The sequence below is a fragment of the Pan troglodytes genome, chromosome X, assembly GCF_028858775.2.
Source record: "Pan troglodytes isolate AG18354 chromosome X, NHGRI_mPanTro3-v2.0_pri, whole genome shotgun sequence".
Taxonomy (NCBI): Eukaryota; Metazoa; Chordata; class Mammalia; order Primates; family Hominidae; genus Pan; species Pan troglodytes.
The window spans coordinates 68,122,805-68,148,287 of NC_072421.2; the positions used below are offsets into that span (position 1 = coordinate 68,122,805).

A 25,483-nucleotide genomic window follows, 5' to 3' on the forward strand; every position below is an offset into this window, starting at 1 on the left:
TATTTGATGAAATCATCTACCAATAGAAAGTGAAGATAGATTTATATTCTTAAAAATGATGAGTCTGTATAATAGCTGCCATGGTGAATTAGATTAGTTAGATTAGAAGGTTAGTAAAGTAGGAATGAGGAAGAAAAGATGATCAATTGACCAAGGGTTCAGCTAAGGTTAGGTAGCATGTTTATAGTGGATCTCATCTGTTTGGTTATGCTGTTTCTTCAGTATTGTAGCCTACAAATAAACATACACGCACACAGTTGGTTTAACCTATGGTTGAGAATTGACATGGTGAGAATGGTAGAAGATCATATGTCCAGTGAGTTCTTAGGAAAACGTAATTGAAATTTTCAGCCATAGAGTTCAGAGTAAGAGTTGAAGGTCCAGAAGAGGCTGATCTACTGACAGTATTAGAAAGTGTCAGTAAATTGGTAGTCCAAAAAAAGGGTGAAGAACAGGATCCAAAGAAATGGAAGGATAGTAGGATGCAGTCAGGAATTTCGAGTTCAGGATCTCATAAATATAATTGTTTCATGTTCAAAAGATGGCTATATAAAAGGTAGAGTAGAGCTAACAATAATGATGCCATTTGTGCTGCTATAACAAAATACTTTAGACTGGGTAATTTAGAAACAATATAAATTTATTTCTTACAGTTCTGGAGACTGAGAAGTCCAGGGTCATGGTGCCAGTAGAATCAATGACTGGTGAGGACAGACATCCTGGCAGCCTCACATGGCAGATGGGGAAAAGGGATAAACGGTGTGTCCCCACATGGCAGAAGGGGCAGAAGGGCAAAAGCAACTAGCTAATTCTCTCCAGTCCTCTTATCAGGCACCAATCCCATCCATGAAGGTAGACATTTCATGGCCTAATGATCTCCTAAACGTCCCACCTCCTAATACTATTGCATTGGGGGCTAAGTTTCAAACGTGAATTTTGGAGGAGACGCAAACATTTAAACTATAGCATGATTTATTTATCATTTAACTTTGCTTCATATATAGTATCTTAATTAATTCCCTACCACAACCCAATAAGGTAGGTAGATTTGCCTCATTTTATAAAGGAACTTAACCCAAGATCATATAACTAGTCAGTGACAGAGCCAGGATTGTAAGCTGTCTATTTTAACACCAACTATGCACTTAACCATTATACTATATAGCTTTTCCACAGTAAGCCTAATAATGGGAAGTTAATTGCTTCAGCAGAACTTCAGAGGTTATTACAGTGTTTAAGAAGTAAACCTCAGAATTAACCAAAGTGGAAAATAATCTTTATCTTTTTTAAAGCTACAGTAGGAAAGGTATTTCACTATAGTATAATGAAAAGAGCATAGGACTTGACTAAAATCTTGAGATAGAATCTCAGGCCTACCATTTACTAGCTGTTTGACCTTAGGCAGGTCATTTAACCTCTGAGCTTCTTTCTTTATCTGTAAAATGAGAATGATAATAAAAATAATGATGATGATATGGTAAAAAAAAAAAAAAAAACCTGTTCATCCAATTTCACAGCATTAATTTAAAGATTATCATAATGGATATAAAAAGTAAATAACTATACAGATGGTTGTCATGGTGATAGTTATTTATCTATCTGCTTTGTTTCCATGGGAAAGGGCAAGAAGTGCCAGTGGACTCAATCATACATATCCAACATTTGGACCTTTGTCCTTTACTTAAAGAGGCACTCCAAAAAGTGAACAAGATTAAGAAGTTTTCTCAAGATTGATGACTCAATATTTTTATGGGGTCTTTATTTCTTTTCTCTTTCTCAGAAGAAACATAGGTATATGTTGGATGCATTACCAAGCAATTTAAATTTCATTTCCTGCTATTAGGTATTAATATTAACCGAGGCCTCCTATGCTTGGGAAATGTAATCAGTGCTCTTGGAGATGACAAAAAGGGTGGCTTTGTGCCCTACAGAGATTCCAAGTTGACTCGACTGCTTCAAGGTAAGCCCAAAGTGCCTCCAAAAATAAGAGAGTAACTCAAAATGATAGTGCTGAGACAGCAAAGATGAGATAGGTAAAAAGCCAGCTATTTGGACTATGACATACACAGTTGTCTAATTGATAAATACGAGAGAGTGCTGTTGGCAAGCAGGTTTCTAAGATAATGGAAAAATATCTTCATATATGACATTGAGAGCCAAGAAATCTGTAGTGCACCAACTGTACTTTGTACTTTACACCTGAAAGTGAATTTGGTTACTGTTTCTTTAATTATTAGTGCGGCTAAGCAGAATTCCCTGGAGAGTTAAAATCCACCTAGAGGGGGCATCCTAAGAATGTTTAATTCCACTAGTGGCTCCTAACTTACTTAGGCCAGGCCCCAGTTGTTTTAACCTGATTAACTGCTGAAATCACAATCCCTTTTGAGAAAGGGGACACATGCAATAGGATTTAAATGTATATTACATCAGAAATCTTAGATATCTATACATTTCCTATTATTTCAATATAAAAAACACTAAGAACTTTTTCTTATAGCTCTGAATTTTAAGTCACCAACCCGAATGGACGGCTTTGCTTATATCCTACTTGTTTGATTTCATTTCCTTTCGTTATTCTTTATTGTTCTTTTTCAGATTCTCTAGGAGGTAATAGCCATACTCTTATGATAGCCTGTGTGAGTCCTGCTGACTCCAATCTAGAGGAAACATTAAATACCCTTCGCTATGCTGACAGAGCAAGAAAAATCAAGAACAAACCTATTGTTAATATTGATCCCCAGACAGCTGAACTTAATCATCTAAAGCAACAGGTATAAGGGACTTAAAGTTTGATGGGAAAAATTACAAGTATGTGAGTGGAATGATAGAGCTTCTGTTTTCAGTTTCTTCTCTATCAGAAGTTTAGAGATGTTGGTTAGGCATTATTTTTGTTCGGGGACCTCTTAAAATAACTCCTATTAACGTGTTTGCTGTCCATTTAAGATTGGGGGTAGCATTGGAAAGTTCACTGATAAAGAAGAAGTGAGCAGTGAGAGATGAGATGAGAGGTGTAGACAGGGGCTAAATTCTGAAGTTCCTTATATGACTTGTTAAAGAATTTGGAATTCAACCTGAAAGCTATGAAGAGCCATTGAAGAGTTTTAAGTAGGAGGGTGATATGATAAAATGTGTGTTTTGGGGAGATCACTCTAGCAGGTATAGAGAAAATAGATTAGAAGTGGGCATGACTAGAAGAAGGAAAATAAATCACTGTGCAAAACAAAGAGAGTTCTAGAGAGAAGAAACATAGGTAGCAAAGTACAGTTGATTCTCGAACAATAGGAGTTTGGTCCAACAAAACACAGATCAAAAATACAGTATTTGCAGGATGAGAAACCCATGTGTAGACTTTTTATACATGTGGATTCTGCAGGGCTGACCGCAGGACTGGACTATGCATCTACATTTTTGTATACGCACAGGGTCCTGGAACCAATCCCCTGCATATACATAGGAACAGCTGTATAGTGGCCAGGAGCACTGACACTGCAATTAGCCCACCCATGTTCAAATCTTAGCTCTATAACTCACTGGCTATGTACCTTGGGCAAGTTCTCTGTGCCTTGGTATCCCTATCTGTACAGTAGAAATAATAATAATACCTTCTTCTTAGGGTTTTTGTGAGGGTTAAATGAGTTAATACATGTAAAGCACTTGGAACAGTACTTGGCTTATAGCAAGTGTTGGAAGGGTCTGAGATAGGACAGAAGTATAGTGCATTTGAAGAACTCAAAGAATGCCAGTGTGGCTAGAGTGTAGAAAGCAAGGAAAGAGTACAGGCTTACCTTAGGGATGTTGCAGGCTTGGTTCCAGACCACCACAGTAAAGCAAATATCGCAATAAAGTGAGTCACACAATTTTTTTTGTTTTCCAGTGCATAGAAAGTTATATTTACACTATACTGTAGTCTATTAAATGTGCAATACCATTATGTCTTAAAACAATGTACATACCTTAATTTAAAAATACTTTATTGCTAAAAAAAATGTTGACACAGAGACATGAAATGAGCATATGATGTTGGAAAAATGGTGCCAATAGCCTTGGTTAATGCAGGGTTGCCACAGATCTTCAATTTGTAAAAAAAAAAACCACAGTGTCTGTGAGGTGCAGTAAAGTGAAGCACAATAAACTGAGATGTGCCTGTATTCCAGGATGAGGCTAGAGGGAAAGCAGAGGACTGATCCAGGACTCATGGACAATATTAAAAAGGATTTTAAGCCAGGTAGTAACTTGATAATTTACATTTTTAAACAATGGCCTGGCTGCTGTATAGAAATGGATTATAGTAGAGCAAGAGTAGATTCATGGAGACCATTTAAGAAGGTACTGCAGTAGTCTAAGCGAGAGAGAATGATGGCTTGGACTTAGAGTGCTGGCAGTGGTGATAGAAAGAAGTAACCAATGAATTAGATAAAGGAATGACACCCAGATTTCTGGCATGTGGAACTGGATATTCACTGACCTGGGTTACACTGGAAAAGGACCAGGTTTGAGGATACCAGACAACTAAGTGGAAATATCAGGTAGATAGTTGAATATAAAAGTATAAAGTTCAGAAAGATCTGTGCTTGAGGTAAATTTGGAAGTCACCAGTTTCAGGTAATAGAAACCAGAGGCAGAGATGAGACATTCAGAAGAGAATATAAGGAGAATGTAAGTAAGAAAACTCCTACTGAGCTTTGGGGGACTTTACCATTTAAAGGACAAGTGGAACAAAGATGAACCAAGAAAGAGACTTAGAAGATCAGTTAGAAGAATAGAAGGAAAAGCAGGAAAATGTGTCTTGTAAGCCAAATGCTACCAGTCAGTCAGTCAAGTAAAATGAAGACTGGAAAATGCTCACTGGATTTGGTGACATGCAGCTCATTTGTAACTTGGGCAAGTTATTTCATTGGAACGATGTAGGCAGTCATATTGGAGTAAGTTGAGGAGCAACCGAGTGGCGAGCGAAAGGAAATGGAGGCAATTGGTGTATTATTCTCTCAAACTTTGTGAAAAAAGAGAAAAATAGGGCAAGAGAGATAGGAAGTGGGGTTGGGGAGGATGCATTTGTTTTTAAGATGGGAGAGACTTGAACATACTTTAATCTTAATAGGAAGGATCTTATAGAAAGGGAGAAATTGAAAATATAGAAGAGAGAAGGGATAACGGTGTAAGATTCATAAGATGGCAAGAAGAGTGGGAATCCAAAGCACATGCAAGGAGACCAGTCTTGGGAGGCAGAACAGCTCCCCTTGTGTCGTAGGAGGGAATGGGAGAGGATGCTTATACTTGCGCTCTGGTTTAAGATCCATCTCCATGAAGCCTCCCTTTGACTATTTAGGTTTTTGTTAATTTGCTTATTCTGTCTTGTATTATTTCCTACTATTTTAGACTTCAGGCTTATATTTCTTCACTAGATTGTAAACTTGAGAGTAGGGGTCATATTTTATTTTTATATGTCCGTACATTGTCTAGCCCAGTGCTGAGACTGATTTTCAAAAATAGGTACTCAAGGCCAGGAGCAGTGGCTTACATGTGTAAGCCCCGCACTTTGGGAGGACGAGGTAGGTGGATCAATTGAGGTCAGCAATTCAAGACCAGGCTGGCCAACATGGTGAAACCCTGTCTCTACAAAAAATACAAAAATTAGCTGGGTGTGGTGGCGGGCGCCTGTAGTCCCAGCTACTTGGGAGGCTGAGGCAGGAGAATCACTTGAACCTGGGAGGCAGAAGTGCCACTGCACTCCACCCTGGGCGACAGAGCAAGACTCTGTCTCCAAAAAAAAAAAAAAGAAAAGAAAAGAAAAAAGAAAAATAGGTGCTCAGTAAAAACTCATTAAGATGTAGATAAAATGGACAACTCATCTTCTACTTAATAGTTGTTCATGTAATGCTGATTTTCCTGTTATCATTGGATCATCAACTATGTATGATGCCTTTGGTAGTATCTAAGGTATGCTATCTGCCTTAGATTTCATAGACATTTAGTAAAATTACTTTATTGCTAATTGTGTTAATTTTACTGCCAAGGGTTAAGTAGCATTTGGTTGGTGACTAGCTGATTATTTTTCTTTGCTTCTCCCAGGTACAACAGCTACAAGTCTTGTTGCTACAGGCCCATGGAGGTACCCTGCCTGGATCTATAACGTAAGAGTCATAGATTAATTTGAATTGTGTATTCTAGTAGAGGCTACTTTTCCTAATAATAGTTTTTCCCTGGTTTCTGCTAGCACTTGGTGTCACGGTAAGGATCTTACCAATTTTGCTGACTATTTAGGACTTAGTTATGTTTGAAGCAGCCTAATGTAACAGAAGGAGCATGGGTTCTGGCCTCAGAAATTTATTAATTGGAATTCTATTGTGAGGAAGAGCTGTCTCTTCTTCTCCATTTGTTTATTTGACATTTAGTTATATTTGTATAGATTCATGGGTATTTATTTTATTCTATGGGTTAACATCCAGTACTATTATTTGTTTTATTGCTCAAATTGTTCCTGCTTTGTCCATTAGGAGCTCCTTCAGGTTGGCTCTTCTCAAGTTTTTGATCATTTCTACAAGAGGTTCCAAACTCATCTTGTATTTTCCCTACCCCAGTTCTGGAATCAACCATGTCTCCAAGGAACCCTAGTTCCTTTCTTTTTTTGTCGATGGAAAATTGTGTTTAGAAACCAAGATTTGGGTACTAGCGCCAGCTGTGTTTATTGTTACCAGAGTTTTACTGCTTCTAAGCACTCTGAGCAGGTAGAGCTCAGAAATATCTACCTGTGTAGTAACGTACACATACACTTTCATCTATATTTTTGTATATATCTATCTGCATATATATTACAAACCATGAGTTTATACTGACACCTCTGATACCATTCCAATGTGACAGGGTTCATTTTGGCTTTCCCCCTTTCCTTATTTGTAACTTCTTTCTCCAACAGTAAGAAACCCAGCTCTCATCTGCAATCTATTTATTTACTTGTTCAGTTCTACTATACACATAAAGTAGTTTCAGAATTGTTAGCCTATATCCCTGTGGGAAACACTTTCTATGAAATAGATTACAGCATTTATGTACAGTTCTTTTTATCTTTAGGCATAGAGTATCTAAGCAAGATAATGTTTCCCACAGTTACTGTTTGTATTCCCTTTTAGGCACTCTCCCCCTAAATCTTAATTACTTTTGTTTGTTTATATTTTAGGTATGTGAAACATAATGGATCTAAGAGTCAGAGTTACACAAAAAGATATACTCAGAGCAGAGAAATGCAAATTAAAACCCCAATGAGATATCACCTCATGCCCATTAGGATGGCTACTGTTAAATAAATAAATAGATAAATAACTGAAAATAAAAGGTGTTGGCAAGGATGTGAAGATATAGAGAAATTGGAACCCTTGTACACTGTTGGTGAGATTGTAAAATGATGTAACTACTGTGGAAAACAGCATGGAGGTTCCTAAAGAAATTAAAACTAGACTAGACTTACCATATGATCCAGCAATCCCACTTCTGTTTATATATCCAAAATAATTAAAGCAAGGTCTCAAAGAGATGTCTTCACGACCATGTTCATAGTGGCACTATTCACTATAGTTAAGAGGTAGAATAACCCAAATGTCTATCAACGTATGACCTGATAAACAAAATGTGGTATATACATGCAACAGAATATCATTCAGCCTTAAAAAGGAAGGTAATCCTGTCACTTGCTACAACATGGGTGGACATTGAAGATATGCTAAGTGAACTAAGCCAGTCACAAAAAGACAAATACTGTATGATTCCACTTATGTGAGGTATCTAACGTAGTCAAATTCATAGAAACAAAGTAGAATGGTGGTTGCCGGGGACTGGGGGATAGGTGGGAAAGGGAAGTTGTTTAATGGGTATAGAATTTTAGTTTTGCAAGATGAAAACATTCTGGAGATCTGTTTCACAGCAAGCAATGTGAATATACTTAACACTAGTGAACAACACACTTAAAGGTGATTAAGATGGTAAGTTTTATGTTTATATGTTTCCCATGATTTTCCAATTTGTATTTGTATAAATTTATGGGATATAAGTGCAATTTTATTATATGGATGTGTTGTGTAGTGGTGAAGTCTGGGCTTTTAGTGTATCCATCACCTGAATAATGTACATTGTAACAACTTAGAAAGTTAAATACTGGATGTTCTCACTTACAAGTGGGAGCCAAATAATGTGTTCACATGGACCTAGAGTGTGGAACAATTGACATTGGCAACTAGGAAGCGTAGGAAGTTTGAGGGGAGTGGGTGGTGAGAAACTACTTAATGCATACATGTACCACAATTTTTTTCAAAAAGGAAAAAGGATATACTCAGTGAGGTAAATGTCATTCCCTCTCCATCCCTGCAACTCTGTTCCCATTCCTATTTCCCACCCTTATTTCTACCTGTTTTCTACCATTATTCTCGCTACCCCTGTATTTAACCCATCTCTTTAGTTTCTGGTTTAGCCTTCTTGTATTTCTTTTGTACAAATGAACAGATACCTGTGTATTTTATTATATCACCTTTTTTTCTCATATGAATGGTTGGGTACTGTACGTAATGATTGTATACTCTTTGTAGCTTTGCTTTGTTCAGTATTTCCTGGAAATCATTTCTTACCAGTTCAGAGAAGTCTTCCACATTCTTTTTTGCAGGTGCATAGTACTTTTATTGTGGACATGTGCCATACATATCAATTCACCCCCCTTCCTATGTATGCACATTTAAGTTGTTTCCAATGTTTTGCAATTAAAAACATGCTGCAGTGAATAACCTGTGTGTATATATTTTTGTATTGTCAGAGGTTTATCTTAAGGGTAAATTTCTAGAAGTGGGATTGCTGGGACAAAAGGTAAGTACATTTCTACCTTTATAAGGTATTGCCATATTTGCCTCCAGAAGAGATGTACCAGTTTGCATTCCTACCAGCAGTGTATGAGAAAGCCTGTTTCCCCACAGCCTCACTAATGGAATGTATTGTCATACTTTTTCAATTGTTGGCAGTCTGATAGGTGAGAAATGCTATCTCAGTGTTGTTTTACTTTGTATTTCTTGTATTATGGGTGAATTTGAGCATTTTTTCATATGTTTAAGGGCCACTTTTATCCCTTTTGCTGGTGAATTGTCCATGTCTTTTCTCATTTTTCTATTGGGTTTTTTGGTCCTTTGGCCTCTTTTTAAAAATAAATTGTGGTAAAATATACATAACATAAAATTTACCATTTTAATTATTTTAAGTGTACAATTCAATGGCTTTAAATTCATTCACAATGTTGTGCAGCCATCACCACCATCCACCTCCAAAATTTTTTTCATCTTGCAGAACTGAAACTCTATACCCACTAAACAATAACTCCTCATTTCCTCTCTCCTCAGTCCCTGGCAACCACTATTCTGCTTTCAGTATGAATTTGACTACTCTAGGTACCTCGTATGAATGGAATCATACAGTATTTGTCTTTTCGTGACTAACTTGTTTCATTTAGCATAATGTCTTCAAGGTTCATCCATGTTGTAGCATGTGTCACAATTTCCTTTGATTTTAAGATTGAATAATATTTCATTGTATTTTGTGTATCCATTCATCCATTGATGGACACTTGGACTGCTTCTGTCTTTTGGCTATTGTGAATGATGCTGCTATAAGCATGGGTGTACAGCTAGGTGTGGTGGTGCATGCCGAAGTCCCAGCAACTCAGTAGGATGAGGCAGGAGGATTGCTTGAACCTAGGAGTTCAAGGCTGTAGTGTGCTAAAATAGCACCTGTGAATAGCCACTGCGCTTCAGCCTGTGCAACATAGTAATATTCCGTCTCTTTAAAAACAAACAAACAAAAAAACATGGGCCAGGCGTGGTGGCTCATGCCTGTAATCCTAGCACTTTGGGAAGCGAAGGTGGGCAGATCGCTTGAGCCCAGGAGTTTAAGACTAGCCTGGGCAACATGGCGAAACCCTGTCTCTACAAAAAATACAAAATTAGCTAGGTATGATGGTGTGCACCTGTAGTCCCAGCTACTTGGGAGGCTGAGTTGGGAGGATCACCTGAGCCCAGGGAGGTTGAGGCTACAGTGAGCTATGATCATACCACGCACTCTAGTCTAGGCAACAGAGTGAGACCCTGTCTCAAAACAAACAAACAAACAAAAAACACACACAAAACAAGCAACAACAACAAAAAAACTATGGATGTACAAATGTCTGATCATATCCCTGCTTTCAATTCATTTGGGTATATACCTAGAAGTAAATAGCTAGATCATATGGTAGTTCTGTTTTTAATTTTTAAATCAAACCACCATACTGTTTTCCATAGTGGCTGTACCATTTTACATCTCCACCAGCCATGCACAAAAGTTCCAGTTTTTCCACACCCTCACCAATGTATTTCTTTTATAACAGCAACCCTAAGTTTGGCCCTTATTTTTGACAATTCTTTATATATTCGTGATATTAGCCCTTTGTCTGTGGTGTGTGTTACAGATAATTTCTCTGAATTTATCAGTTGTCTTTTACTTTTATGATTTTTTGTCATACAAAATGTTATGATTTTTATGTAGTGAAGCTTATTAATTTTTTTATTGCCTCTGGATTTTTTCAGCAGCTTTATTGAGCTAAAATTTACGTACCATAAAATTCAGTCATTTTATGTGTACCATTCAATGATTTTTAGTAAATTTACAGAGTTGTACAACTATCACCACAATTCAGGTTTAGAACATGTCCATCACCCCAAAAAGTTTCCTCATGCCCATTTGCCATCACTCTCATTCCCACTCCCAGACCAAGGCAACCACTAATCTCTTTTCTGCCTTTATAGATTTGCCTATTATAGACATTTCGTATACATGGAATCATAGAGGATGTAGTCTTTTTTTGTCTGGCTTCTTTCACTTATGTTTTGTGGTTCATCCATGTTATAGCACGTGTTAGCACTTCCCTTTTCTTGCGTAATAGTACTCCATTGTCTAGATAGGCCGTATTTGTCCATCCATTTACCAGTTGATGGAGGTTTGGGTTGTTTCCACTTTTTGGCTTTCATAAATACTGCTGCTGCAAACATTCACTTGCAAGTTTTCATATGGACATGGGTTTTCATGGGGTAAATGCCTGGGTATAGAATTGGTGGGTCATATGTTTAACTTTTTACGAAACTGCCAAACTGTTTTCCAAAGTGGCTATATCATTTACATTCTCTCCATGCTTCTGGATTCATAGTTAGAAAGGCTTTCTCCACACCAGGGTTAAAAGAGGAATTCAGCCGGGCGCGGTGGCTCATGCCTGTAACCCCAGCACTTTGGGAGGCCGAGGTGGGCGGATCACAAGGTCAGGAGATCAAGACAATCCTGCCTAACACGGTGAAACCTCGTCTCTACTAAAAATAGAAAAAATTAGCTGGGTGTGGTGGCGGGCATCTGTAGTCCCAGCTACTTGGGAGGCTGAGGCAGGAGAATGGCATGAACCTGGGAGGCAGAGCTTGCAGTGAGCCAAGACCACGCCACTGCACTCCAGCCTGGGTGACAGAGCGAGACTCCATCTCAAAAAAAAAAAAAAAAGAAAGAAAAAGAGGAATTCACCCATGTTTTCTTCTAGTAATAATGTCGTTTTATGTTTTACATTTCATTTTGGCATTTGGTATTTATTCTTATGTATGATGTGAGCATACTTTCAATATTTTTGTTTTCAATTATTCATTTTTTTCTGATTATAAAAGTGACTAATTGCTTCTAGTAGAACATTTAGAGAAGGATAGAGAATAAAACTTAAAGTTGCTATAATTTCACCACCCAGAGATGACTACCTCTTTCTTCCTAATTTTCCCCCTTTAGATAATTTAGTCTGGGTTTCCTGATTACATTTTATTCTCACTATACTCATTTAGAAGCAATTGACCCATCTTCCTTTCCTTTCAGTTTAGCACAAAAAGTTCCAGACTTCTGATTGTCTAGAATGTGCTAAAGGAAATAGTTTCAGCTGCAAAAGTAATAGATTCTAAGAAACAGTTGATGAATCAAACAATTAAACTTAATTGTTCAATATTTTACAGAGAAATAAAGATGCTCCTTTTCACAAGAATGTATATTTATATTTTTAGAGACATTTTATAAGGCTTGTTAACAAAAAGTACATTTTACATATATGAATGTTTTCACTTTTTGTCCTTAGATTATGTTCTTTTGTTTTTTAACATGTCATTGAAGCTTTTGTATTTATTTTCTGTGAGTGTCGGTCAATTTGCACATGCTCAGTTTACTTGAATTCCTAGCCTTGGCAATTAAATAGCATGTGAAAACATTGGTTTTCTGTTATATTTTCTTTTTCAGTCTGATTTTTGCCTGGCCCTAGTCCTGTTTTTGCTTTACTTTTAAAGATTTTACCCATTACGTGGCTGTCCTATATCACGTGGTCCTATAATATATCTATAATCTTGCCAGGAACTCTTTTTTTTCCTTATTACTGTGAGAGCTTTTATATCCAGGATTCTCTGCATTCATATAGTACCTATCTCTGTAGTCAGCATGGTAGTTAAGAGCATGGACTCTGAAACTAGACTGCTGAGCTCAAATTTCAGCTTCACATTACCTACTAGCTGTGTGGCTATAGGTTATTTAACTTCTTTGTGCCTCAGTTTCCCTAGTTATAAAATGAGGATAACAGTAGAACTTACCTCATAGGGGCTACTGGGAGAACTTAAAAAATTTAATGTATGTAAAGTATTTAGAATAGAGCCTAGCCCATAATGCTATGGAAGAATTAACTATTATTAATTATAGTGGTATTTAAATATTCAAGCATTTGCCTCAAATTACAATGAAGAACCTACTTCTATGTGCTAAATTTTCCTTGGAAAAATCAACAGTTAAACTTAAATATGATTTTCCCATTTAGAGAAATCCTGGAAATTTTTTAGGGAAATAAAAAACTATCGAGTTAAAAGTATCATTACTTTGAAGCTTGTCAGCTTACATGAATGACACATGGAAGTTTTCAGTTTAATAAAGAAATAACGAAATAACACTTAAATTTACTAATAGTTTTTTTTATAATCTGCATTTTAATTGAACATTCCTTCATAAGAGTCTTAGTAAATGCTCAACAGTGTAATATGAGACCTTATTGTGTGGCCTTCCTATTAACTTTTAATAAAGTGCCTTCTAAGATCTTCTATAAAAATTGATGGAGGTCTTAAGATGGGTGAGAGGGCATCTACTCTATTCCTGAAGTCCTTTTCTATCCTTTATTGAGATTGAGAACAGCTGTTCCCTGTCCTTTATTTTTCTGTTTTTCATAGCCTTGACAACTATTCATTTTTCCCCTCAGTCTTCTTCAGATCAAATCTTCATATTTCTTCTGATCTTTTTTTAACCAGTCCTGTTTTCCAGTCTTTTGAACATTTCATCCCAGTGGATTAAAACAAAAAACAGCCCTACTTCGTATTGGTCTGCTTTACTAGTCTGGAACTGATATCAAGTGATATGTATACATCCCAAAGTTTCTTACCTATATGTATTCCTTCAAGCTATTTCTGACCCTCCCTTTTCCTCGTATTTGAAATGGACACCATTGTTGTCATGACTCACTCTAAGTAATTTAAAATTAATAGACAAATGAACAAGAGGCTATGGGTCATAAGTTCCAAGCAAAGCAAGCATTTAGAAGGGAGCACTTATTTATAAAGAATTGTGAAATGTTTTCTGAGTGGCCGCTGGTCATCATTTCAACTTTTTGACTTCTCAAATGCTGTTTCCCTAAACTTTACAATAAATGGGAAATATATTTATGTTGATTAGGTTGAATTTTGACCCTGAGCAGTGTCACTTCTACCTCCCCCATCCTCTCCCTTCTCTACTTCCCTAATCTTTAATTAGGGATTGAGGGTGGGAAGAAAAGGGACAGAACATGTATTTTAGCTCCAGTTAGCTATAACTTCATACCTACAGGACACAAACAGAAAAGATCCTAGCCAAGAGCCAAGATAGAGGTTAGTCATTCCTGTTGCAACCATATCTGGCTCTGAATTATTACCTTTCTCCAAACCACTGAAGTACTTCAGAGATGTGTTTATTGTACATCCAATATTCTACCTGACTAGGAGGATAGATTGGGTTGGACACACTTTTCCCAGACTTTTGTGGTATAATTTTGACCTAATCCCCCTACCTATCCAAAAGGCCTATGGGATATATTTTTATCCACCTTTGATAAAGATATTATCAATCAGATATTTTTCTAATATGTTATTTACTTTGTTTTAGTGTGGAACCATCAGAGAATCTACAATCCCTGATGGAGAAGAATCAGTCCCTGGTAGAGGAGAATGAAAAATTAAGTCGTGGTCTGAGCGAGGCAGCTGGTCAGACAGCCCAGATGTTGGAGAGGATCATTTTGGTAAGCCCCCAAGAATAAACTACTAGCAATCTGAACATTTACTAGCTTTAGTTTCCAGAATATTTAACATGCATCTCATTATGAGAGACAGGTTATATTGAAAGAAATGTATTTGTATTACCATATCCTCCAGGGAGCCCCTCTGGGGTAAATATGTGGGCTTATAATCAAACATACAGAAAAGTTAAAAGAATTGTACAGTGAACACCTATGTATCTACCACAAAGAATCTACATAAATCCCATTTTAAAATAGATTCATTTAAAAATACCAGAAAGTAAAGAACCAAGTACCTCTGTCACCTTAAATCCTGCCTAATCTTTATCCATAATACCAAGTAACCATTCCTTCTCCAAGATTTTAGTTATTTTCCATCTCTCTTCCCCTAATGTTGTCACATTTCATATCCCATACTAACAGCTGCCATGGTGAGATACAACAGCTGGGAAATTAATTTTAATTCATTTTCCATGTGATTGATTTCCAAATAGTGGATCACTATATAACTGATTACACGAGTTCTGACTCCTACTACCTGCTTGTCTGTCAGTAACCTCCTGGATCAGTGCATGCTGACTCTATCACTAAGGTTTTTCTACTAGTCTAAATACAACTCAATCTTTGATAGCACGACTGTTGCCAGAAGCAAAAATAACTTTCCACCAAAATATAATTGAACCTCTGTAATGTATACACCTTCGTGCATCAGTGTGCTCTCTAGTCAAGGAAAGATAAGCTGCTTAAAGATTTCTTTCAAGTGGGCTAAATCCTACGTCCATTGTATTGTCCATTACTAACGGAGGGTGAAAATGGGATATAGGGGATTTTTATATACAGTTTTCTGTCTCCAGTGCTGTATTTATGCTTTGAAGTAACTCTAGAAGCTGTGTTTCACATGTATGTGAATGAGGCTGATGTAACAGAAACTACTTCTTATTCTATCCACATACTCATCCGACCTTTATAAGGTTGTTACAGTGTCTGCCTGATAGGCTTATTATTTGATATCCTGTCAGAACTTCATAACAAGCACAACATTTTTGTCCTATATAAACGATTCTTTCCAGATCTGTTATAGTATCCAGCATGTTACAGATACTGTGATTGAAATAAAACTGAAAATATCAATCACCCTTCCCAAAACGTAAGCTGCCTTCTGCTGTTTCTTCTTTCTCTACCATCATTCTTGTGCCGTACCCTTTTTCTTGCTGTCTTTTGCTAAAACTAGCCTACCATATCAAATAGTATAACTTAAAAAAAAAATCTCAGCTCAAATTTAGTGTGAGGCCCTTTTATGTTTTAAATGCCCTTATGCTGGGGCTAGGGAACAGCGTAGTGTAGGAGGCAGTTTAAAGTAAGTGGGGTTTTTTGTTTGTTTGTTTTTTGTCTTTTTTTGTTTGTTTTTTTTGTTTGTTTGTTTTGCAAACAGCAGGGACTAACATGCCAGGAAATATTGCTTTTTCCCCTCAGTTGCAAAGTTCTCTATGGAATTAAGGCTTCACACTCCACCCCATAGTCTGAGTTTCATGGCAAGCATAAAACCTAGCTGCTCGGATGCTATTTTTAGTAGCTCATGTTGACTGAAGGGCTAATTTCCATGACTCTTTTAAAAAACACATTTTTCACTAAATAACCAAAGCCCACTAAATCCTCTGTTACAGCAAAGGAGACAGCCTCTCTACCTAGCTTTTAATTCATAGGAGTAGGAGAGCATAATTATGTGAGGCTGTCAGGCACCGCCACTGATGATCTCCTGGGTCTTTGTTGCAGACAGAGCAAGCGAATGAAAAAATGAACGCCAAGCTAGAAGAGCTCAGGCAGCATGCGGCGTAAGTTGCCCACCAGATATTTGTTAGCAACCTATAGCATCTTAGTATATAATCGTGGAGCCTCTGGCCTTTGTCATATGAATAACCCTTGGGTTCTTTTTGTTTGAATTTTCAGCTGCAAACTGGATCTTCAAAAGCTAGTGGAGACTTTGGAAGACCAGGAATTGAAAGAAAATGTAGAGATAATTTGTAACCTGCAGCAATTGATTACCCAGTTATCGGTAAGCCAAGTAGGGGCAGTGTAAATAGGCATATCACTTTCATTTGTTTCTCTTGACACATACAAGCCTTTCTAGCTCTGTGCCTTTTGCTGAAACAACTAGATTGTGAGCCGCTTGAGGACAGAGGTCGTGGATCATTTGATATGATCTGAATATTCAGTTTGTTAAAACACTCATAGGTTACATATACAATGCACATTAGTATTTCAGTATTCTAATCAAATAACAGAAGCAACAACATAGCAGTGCAAAATTGCCTAGGTAGCAAGAGCAGCAGTCATTGATTTGCTGTCCTCACAGTGTAGGCTAACTTAAAAAGAGGACTTGTACCATACCCCAATTTTAAGTAAGCTAAATTCTGACAGATAGCTTAAGGCAACCAGGGAATACCATAAGCCTCTTTTATAACCAATAATAAGTAAGTTTGAATGATTGTTCTACCATAAGTTCCCATTTTTGTTTATTTTTAGAACCATTATAGTAGTGGCAGGTGTGTTTTGGGGGTGGGGGTGGTTATTTGTTGTTTTTCCCAGAAGAAAAATTTTCACAATCCCACTATCCCTAAAAATCTATTTTTGTTTTGGTGTTCCATCTCTTAGTCCTTAGGCATATATGCTTTTAAAAAAAAAATTGAAATCGTACTATAACATACTATGTTAAGTGGTAATGGTTGGTTTTGTTCTGTCTACACTCTGTTGTTTATTATTCTGAAACAGTAATGTGTATGCAGATGCCTGGTGGTAATTCCTAGCTCTTGGGCAGAGATTTTAATTTTACCAGAACCATGAGACTGTAGTCCCTGGTCTTGCCCAATGTTTTCTAGAGTTGTCAATAGTGTGTCACAAAATTATCCACACATAGATTTATTCTTGAAGAGAATATTTTAAAAATGCCATACAATATTGTCAGGACTCGTTATGATGGCCAGCTCTAAGAAATTAAATGAGTAAACTCCCCAAAGACTATTAGGCAGTGTTTTAGAATAAGGAGTACTGTAAAGCTATCATGAGCAGTCCAAGATGACAGCTCATTTATCCAACAAACAGGGTACAGTAATTGAGAGCCTGGGCTCTAGAGCCACACAGACCCTGGTTTGAAGCCAGTTCTGCCACTTCCTAGCTATGTAATCTTACTAAATGCTGTATTACTATCAAAAGGAAAGAATTTAAGTGATTCAAATAGGGGTTAAAAGCATTATTCATCTGGGCGCAGTAGCTCATGCCTGTAATCCCAGCACTTTGGGAGGCCAAGGTGGGCGGATCACCTGAGGTCTGGAGTTCAAAACTAGCCTGGCCAAAATGGTGAAACCCCGTTTCTACTGAAAATACAAAAATTAGCCAGGTGTAGTGGCGTGCACCTGTAGTCCCAGGTACTTGGGAGGCTGAGGTAGGAGAACTGCTTGAACCCAGGAGGTGGAGGTTGCAGTGAGCCGAGATTGTGCCACTGCACTCCAGCCTGGATGACAGAGCGAGACTTCATCTCAAAAAAAAGAAGAAGAAGAAGAAGAAGAAGAAGAAGAAGCATTATTTAGCTGATGCACTCAGGGTACACTTGAACTCCAGGTAACTTCCCAAGTAAAGCAAGATTGGAGCTTTATAGAGTAAAGAGAAGAAAGGGTTGTATGTCCGTGTGGTTTAGCTCAGGTAACAGTTTTTAATGTTAATTGATGTGAAACTTTTGGTTGGAGATTGTTTCATTTTTTTATACCTCTTCCTCAGGAATATACTGATGCAATCCTATCCGGATAACTGTTATTATATTTTGAGAGTTGTTCTTACAAGCCTTGTAGTTTCTCAGTTGGTCAAGGTTCACAGGTGGGAGAGGTGGCAAAATAGGGGTAACGGGGAAAGGAGGCGAGGGTTGAAGGCAAGGAAAATTGGGAATCCTCTCTCATGTGTGCTTTCTTTTATATCAGCAATGTAAGCAAAGTGCAGTGGGATCATAAAACAAAGGATGATTAACTGTTAGTCCAGAAAATTCAGGAAGGCATCATAGAAGAAACTGGGTCCTAAAAATGAACAGGAGTTTGCCATGCAGACAAAAGGGAAGGGACAGGCCAACTCTGGGCACACTGCTTATGAGTTAGCCCTGCTCCACCAGGAAAAATTTAAGAGCTTTTATATAAAATAAATAAGGTTTTTTAAAAAGGGACTAGACTATATATAGAGGAAAAGATATATATAAAAGCAAAGAGGTATGAAAGTTTAAAAAATGGCAAGAACTTCAATGTGGCTGAAGTATAGAGTACTTGTTAGACAACGGCTATCACAAGGTTAAATTTCACAATTATAATGCCACTCAAATGCAACTGAAACATCTGATACATGAAAACCTTGTGTGAGCTGCCTCAGAATTAAGATAATCTAGGCTGCAGAAGCCCACTGGAGCCAAAACTTACAAGCTCAGAAATAGTGACCCAGGGTACCCACCATTGTTGATGGCCATCACACCAATCTTAGAGGATTAATACCACCTCATTTCTGGGGCTTCAAGTCACATAGGAAAGATGAAGGAAACCCGTGGAACCAAATTAATAAAATAAAGCATCCTCAGTGAGAATCTGGCAATATGACTGGTGCCTGGTGTGCCTGTAGAGGGAGTTGCTAGTGGTGGCTGGCTCAGAGGAACTCCGTAGAATCGCTGTGTCTGCCACTTAAATGTACTTGGCACACACAGTAGGAGGGTGCTAAAGATTGCCACAAACTGATAAAGTTCCTGGCTTCCATCCACTGTCACAGTTAGGCAGAGTAAGCCCTTTTATCCAGGAGTCCTGCTGGACTCCTGAATCAGAGTTCTCCACATCTATTGTTCGGAGACCCTCCCAGCTATATATTTTTTGGAAATACACAACAATGTATCCCATGGCTTTTATTAAGACTCACTACAGTGAAAGCAAAATGTTTCAAAAGTAAGTGCTTGTGCCCTTCATTCTGGATTAAAACTATTTTTATTTTAAGTGACTAGTGAACACCCCCTTTTCCATTATAAAGGCAACCATTGTTCCTAGATATTCTTCCTGGGGCTTTAAGCGCTAAACTGTACCATTTCTTCCTTTAAAATATAATTCAAGCAAACCTCCTTGTGCAGTTACCTGTGAGGAAATTCAAGCAGTCCTTTCAGTTCCTACAAAATCAAATGATCTTTTTTGTTTATATCCCCACCTCCAAGACCAGTTCCATAAAAAGCATTTTGCATGCCCAGTAACGGTACCACCTACAAACACAAACTTCATCTTGGAGGATATTGCTGGTTAATGTAGCACAGTGTACCCTGGCCTTGTTCCCCTAACCATCACCTTTATGAAATCACGTTTTATTTTTAAGAGGTTCTTGGTTACAGTCTTAGAATCGGGGGAAAGAGGGCTGTGAGACTGAAATAAATCTTATTGTCATATATTTACATTTAGGATTATAGAGGCAGAATTCTGCCATGTTCATGCAGAACATGTCACCATTGCCCTAAGCTTAAACCTTAGTATTGTAAAATTTCACTGGGCCAAAAGCCAAAGATAAACCCAGAGTAACAACATATCTTCTTCAAGGATTAACCCATCTACTTTTGATCCTAACTCTGGAAGGTACTAGAGAAAGTCTCCAAAGGCCAGTGTTTTAGGCCCTAATAATCTAGGACAGGCCTCTGATTAGTCCTTATACTGAAAATTGAAACATGGGAGGGAGGAAAGGGTAACCATTATAGATTTTTTTTAATCCTTTTTAAGAATAATTTAGTATGTCCTGCACTTGGAGAATCACCAGTACTACAAATCATCATGAGAAAGGATGTGGGAATACTGAAGCTTCCTTTAAATTCTCTTTGAGCCTCACTGGTTGGGAGTTTCTGAGCAGAATAAGGGAAATGCTTCGTAAATAGCACTTATTAAGGATCTCTTCAGGCCAGGCGCAGTGGCTTATGCCTGTAATCCAAACTCTTTGAGAGACCGAGGCAGGTGGAACCCTGGAGCCCAAGAGCTTGAGATCAGCCTAGGCAACACAGTGAGACCTTGTCTCTACAAAAAAATAAAATAAAATGAGACCATCCTTCATGACGTAGTGAGACCCTGTCTACAAAAAAGTTTTTTGTTTTTTTGTTTTTTTGTTTTTTTTAGTATTTATTGATCATTCTTGGGTGTTTCTCGGAGAGGGGGATGTGGCAGGGTCATAGGATAATAGTGGAGAGAAGGTCGGCAGATAAACACGTGAACAAAGGTCTCTGGTTTTCCTAGGCAGAGGTCCCTGCAGCCTTCTGCAGTGTTTGTGTCCCTGGGTACTTGAGATTGGGGAGTGATGATGACTCTTAACGAGCATGCTGCCTTCAAGCATCTGTTTAACAAAGCACATCTTGCACCGCCCTTAATCCATTTAACCCTGAGTTGACACAGCACATGTTTCAGAGAGCACGGGGTTGGGGGTAAGGTTATAGATTAACAGCATCCCAAGGCAGAAGAATTTTTCTTAGTACAGAACAAAATGGAGTCTCCTATGTCTACTTCTTTCTACACAGACACAGTAACAATCTGATCTCTTTCTTTTCCCCACATTTCCCCCTCTTCTTTTCGACAAAACTGCTATTGTCATCATGGCCCGTTCTCAATGGTCGCTGTCTCTTCGGAGCTGTTGGGTACACCTCCCAGACGGGGCGGCCGGGCAGAGGCGCTCCTCACTTCCCAGACGGGGCAGCCGGGCAGAGGCGCTCCTCACCTCCCAGATGGGGCGGCCGGGCAGAGGCACTCCTCACCTCCCAGACGGGGCGGCCGGGCAGAGACGCTCCTCACCTCCCAGACGGGGCGGCCGGGCAGAGGCGCTCCTCACCTCCCAGACGGGGCGGCCAGGCAGAGGCACTCCTCACATCCCAGACGATGGGCGGCCGGGCAGAGGCGCTCCTCACTTCCCAGAGGGGGCGGCTGGGCAGAGGCGCTCCTCACTTCCTAGACGGGGTGGCGGCCGGGCAGAGGCACTCCTCACATCCCAGACAATGGGCGGCTGGGTAGAGGCGCTCCTCACCTCCCAGACAGGGTGGCCGGGCAGAGGTGCTCCTTACTTCCCAGATGGGGTGGCCGGGCAGAGGCGCTCCCCACTTCCCAGACGGGGCAGCCGGGCAGAGGCGCTCCCTACTTCCCAGATGGGGCGGCCGGGCAGAGGCGCTCCCCACTTCCCTGACGGGGTGGCCGGGCAGAGACGCTCCTCTCTTCCCAGACGGGGCGGCTGCCGGGCAGAGGCGCTCCTCACTACTCAGACGGGGCGGCCGGGCAGAGGCGCTCCTCAGTTCCCAGACGGGGCGGCCGGGCAGAGATGCTCCTCACATCCCAGATGGGGTGGTGGCCGGGCAGAGGCGCTCCTCACTTCCCAGACTTGGTGGCGGCCGGGCAGAGGCGCTCCTCACTTCCTAGACGGGGTGGCGGCCGGGCAGAGATGCTCCTCACCTCCCAGACGGGGTGGCGGCCGGCCAGAGGCGCTCCTCACTTCCCAGACGGGGCGGCTGGGCAGAGGCACTCCTCACTTCCCAGACGGGGCAGCCGGGCAGAGGGGCTCCTCACATCCCAGACAATGGGCGGCCAGGTGGAGACGCTCCTCACTTCCTAGATGGGGTGGCGGCCGGGCAGAGGCGCTCCTCACTTCCCAGACAGGGCGGCCGGGCAGAGGCGCTCCTCACTTCCCAGACGGGGCGGCCGGGCAGAGGGGCTCCTCACATCCCAGACAATGGGCGGCCAGGCGGAGACGCTCCTCACTTCCTAGATGGGGTGGCGGCCGGGCAGAGGCTGTAATCTTAGCACTTTCGGAGGCCAAGGCAGGCGGCTGGGAGGTGGAGGTTGTAGCGAGCCGAGATCACGCCACTGCACTCCAGCCTGGGCAACATTGAGCATTGAGTGAGCGAGACTCCGTCTGCAATCCCAGCACCTCGGGAGGCCGAGGCGGGCAGATCACTCGAGGTCAAGAGCTGGAGACCAGCCTGGTCAACACGGCGAAACCCCGTCTCCACCAAAAATACAAAAACCAGTCAGGCATGGTGGCGCGTGCCTGCAATCCCAGGCACTCGGCAGGCCGAGGCAGGAGAATCACGGGAGCCGGAGGCAGGGAGGTTGCAGCGAGCTGAGATCAGGGCAGTACAGTCCAGCCTCGGCAACAGAGGGAGATGGGAGAGGGAGAGGGAGAGGGAAAGGGAGAGAGGGGGAGAGGGAGAGGGAGCTGGGTGTGGTGGTGCACACTTGTAGCCCCAGCTAGTCAGGAGGCTGAGGTGGGAGGATCATTTGAGCCCGGGAGGTGGAGGTTGCAGTGAGCTGAGATGGCAGCACCACATTCCAGCCTGAGTGAAAGAGCGAGACTCTGTCTCAAAAAAGAGCGAGGGGAGAGGGGTCTCTTCACTTCTCACATTAAAGGTACTAAAAGTTAAGTTTCAACAACTATGTAATGTTTCATAAGGGTGATATAGAGACTCCATGTACTAACCCTAAATTCTTAGCTGTTGAGCTAATAGCTTTTTCACCTATGACCTCCTTAAGTACATGACTTCCTGGAAATAATTCTTTTTTCCCAGGGCTTTGAAGAATCACTTACACAGAAGTGGTAATCCATATCTTACAATACCAAATAAAGCCTAAATTCCAGTGGTGAGAACAGAGCTTGCTAATATGATAGCCTATAAACAAATTAGTCCTATTAAGTAGTTTTAGTTTTCCCTTCTAGGTGGCATTTGTTTGAATGCCCCAAAAAATAATTTGCCAAAGAATTAGTGCTTACCCTTTTCCTCCTAGTTACCTGGAGTAGCACCATATCATCTGTTCTTTTTTTCCCTTTTTTCTTTTTTTCTATTTTTAGATTTAGGGGGTACAAGTGCAGTTTTGTTACATAGATATATTGGGTAGTACCGAAGACTGGATTTTTACTGTAGCCGTTACCTGAATACTGTACTTCGTACCCAATAAGTAATTTCTCATCCCTCACCATCCCCCAACCCTTTCACTCTTCCAAGTCTCCAATGTCTGTTATTCCACTATGCCCATGTGTACACATTATTTAGTTCCCACTTATAAGTAAGGACATGCAGTATTTGACTTTCTGAGTTATTTCACTTAAGATAATGGCCTCTAGTTTCATTCAAATTGCTGCAAGAGACATGATTCCATTCTTCTTATGGTTGAGTAGTATTCCATGGTGTGACTACTACTATTCCAGTAGTAGTCCATGGTGTATCAGTGGATGATCGGATAAAGAAAATGTGGTATGGTATACACACACCACATACACACTTAGATTGATTCCATATCTTTATGATCAGTTCTTATTTACATGAGGGACAGAGGCTGCAGTACCTTTATCTGACTTCAAGAGCACATTTTTCTGGGAGTACCCATCTAAGGCATTTATTTCTTTCTGTTTTTTGTTTTTGTTTTTGTTTTTGTTTTTTGATTTTTGTTTTTTCTTCAAGATGGAGTCTTGCTCTGTCTCCCAGGCTGGAGTGCAGTGGCACAATCTTGGCTCACTGCAACCTCCGCCCCCCAGGTTTAAGCAATTCTCCTGCCTCAGCCTCCAGAGTAGCTGTGATTACAGGTGCTCGCCACCACGCCCGGCTAATTTTTTTTGTATTTTTAGTAGAGACGGGGTTTCATCATGTTGGCCAGGCTGATCTCGAACTCCTGACCTCGTGACCTGCCTGCCTTGGCCTCCCAAAGCGCTGGGATTACAAGCATAAGCCACCGTGCCTGGCTAGGCATTTATTTCTTTAGAGAGGAAGATCCTGCTACCTTGACTGACTATAAAAATAAAAAATAACCATTCTATTTACTTTTCTGATGCATTGCCATTATTTGATATGTCTGTTCGTAGAATGGTATGTCCCCATAAGAACTGGCTAGGCTTGTACATTAATAGAGGTATACTAAGCGGTAGATGCATAAAAAGAAAGGGTAGAGTCCATAAAATGGGTTAAACTTTGGCCTGTTGGAATGGCTAAATGTTTCACTCTGGCCCAAATGTCTCTGGCAGGGCAGGAGAAGTGCAAGAAATATGTCAGTTGCCACATGACCTTATTTTTTATAAGAACTACACAATTGTCCTTTATGAAGAAGAAAGACTCTTGAGAGATGGGAAATGGAAACGTGACTATTGGGGTTTCTGTAACTATAAAATGGGTCCAATATCTTAAACAGTCTCTGTATACACTTAAAAAAAATTAAATAACCAATATAAAATCCACCAGTAAGCTTTACTTCAGACTCTTTCCCTAAACCAAAACATTTGTTACTGCAGGATGAAACTGTTGCTTGCATGGCTGCAGCCATTGATACTGCGGTGGAGCAAGAAGCCGTAAGTAATTGGCCCCTTTGTGTAGAACCAGGAGCTCTAACTGCCGTTTCCTATAATTTATCACTCAACTGAAAAAGAGAACCTGTGATTGTTACCATCCTCCATAGAATGCCTGTTAAATCCAGAAATCTTTAGTGTAAATCTCAGCTTCATAAAATCCCTACCTTGGATAGGCTCTACCACTAATAGTATAACTGGTAATGGGGGGCAGGACTTCTCAAGAATGTAATGTTCCATATTTGCAACCCAGCTGACTGATTTCTTGTTAGAGGCTAGTATTCTGCATCAACCGTCCAGCAAGTTAAAAATGAGGAGAGGAAAAAATGAGGAAATTATGGCAAAGTCAAAAAAGCATTAGAGGAGAAACAGAAGAGAATTTTTTCTATGGATGAGATATTAGGGGCTAAAAGAACCAAGGAAAATAATTTAGGTGTTCAGATCACAAGGATAGATAAAATGTGTTAGATGTTGACTAAAGGTTATAAAGACAAAATGGAAGGCTGGATGATGGATTGCTTGAGACAGGCTTTTCTCCCTAAAATGAATCTATGTCAGTAGTTTTCACATTCTGAAAGAAGGAAAATACTAGATCAGGTACTAGAGGTCAGCTGTGTGAGAACAAATGAACCCTTTTCTCAATTTCCAGGACCTTCTCTCCTGTAAGAACCCCTTGGAATGAGGTAAAAGTAAGAAATGCCATCCAGATCAATAAAGGAAAGAGCAAAGAAAGTTAGTTGATACTAAAAGAGTCCATTA

General features: G+C 39.9%; 1 protein-coding gene across 3 annotated transcripts in view; it reads left to right on the plus strand.

The window, feature by feature from the left end:
- Positions 1-25,483, plus strand: part of KIF4A (kinesin family member 4A) — a 129,002-nt gene that overhangs the window by 36,734 nt on the left and 66,785 nt on the right. For all 3 annotated transcript variants that reach the window (XM_016943591.4, XM_016943593.4, XM_016943592.4), the window contains exons 8-14: positions 1,844-1,960; positions 2,596-2,771; positions 6,070-6,131; positions 14,245-14,377; positions 16,148-16,206; positions 16,322-16,427; positions 24,671-24,727. In XM_016943591.4, coding sequence (XP_016799080.2) covers positions 1,844-1,960; positions 2,596-2,771; positions 6,070-6,131; positions 14,245-14,377; positions 16,148-16,206; positions 16,322-16,427; positions 24,671-24,727 — 710 coding nt within the window. The remainder of the gene's footprint in view (positions 1-1,843; positions 1,961-2,595; positions 2,772-6,069; positions 6,132-14,244; positions 14,378-16,147; positions 16,207-16,321; positions 16,428-24,670; positions 24,728-25,483) is intronic.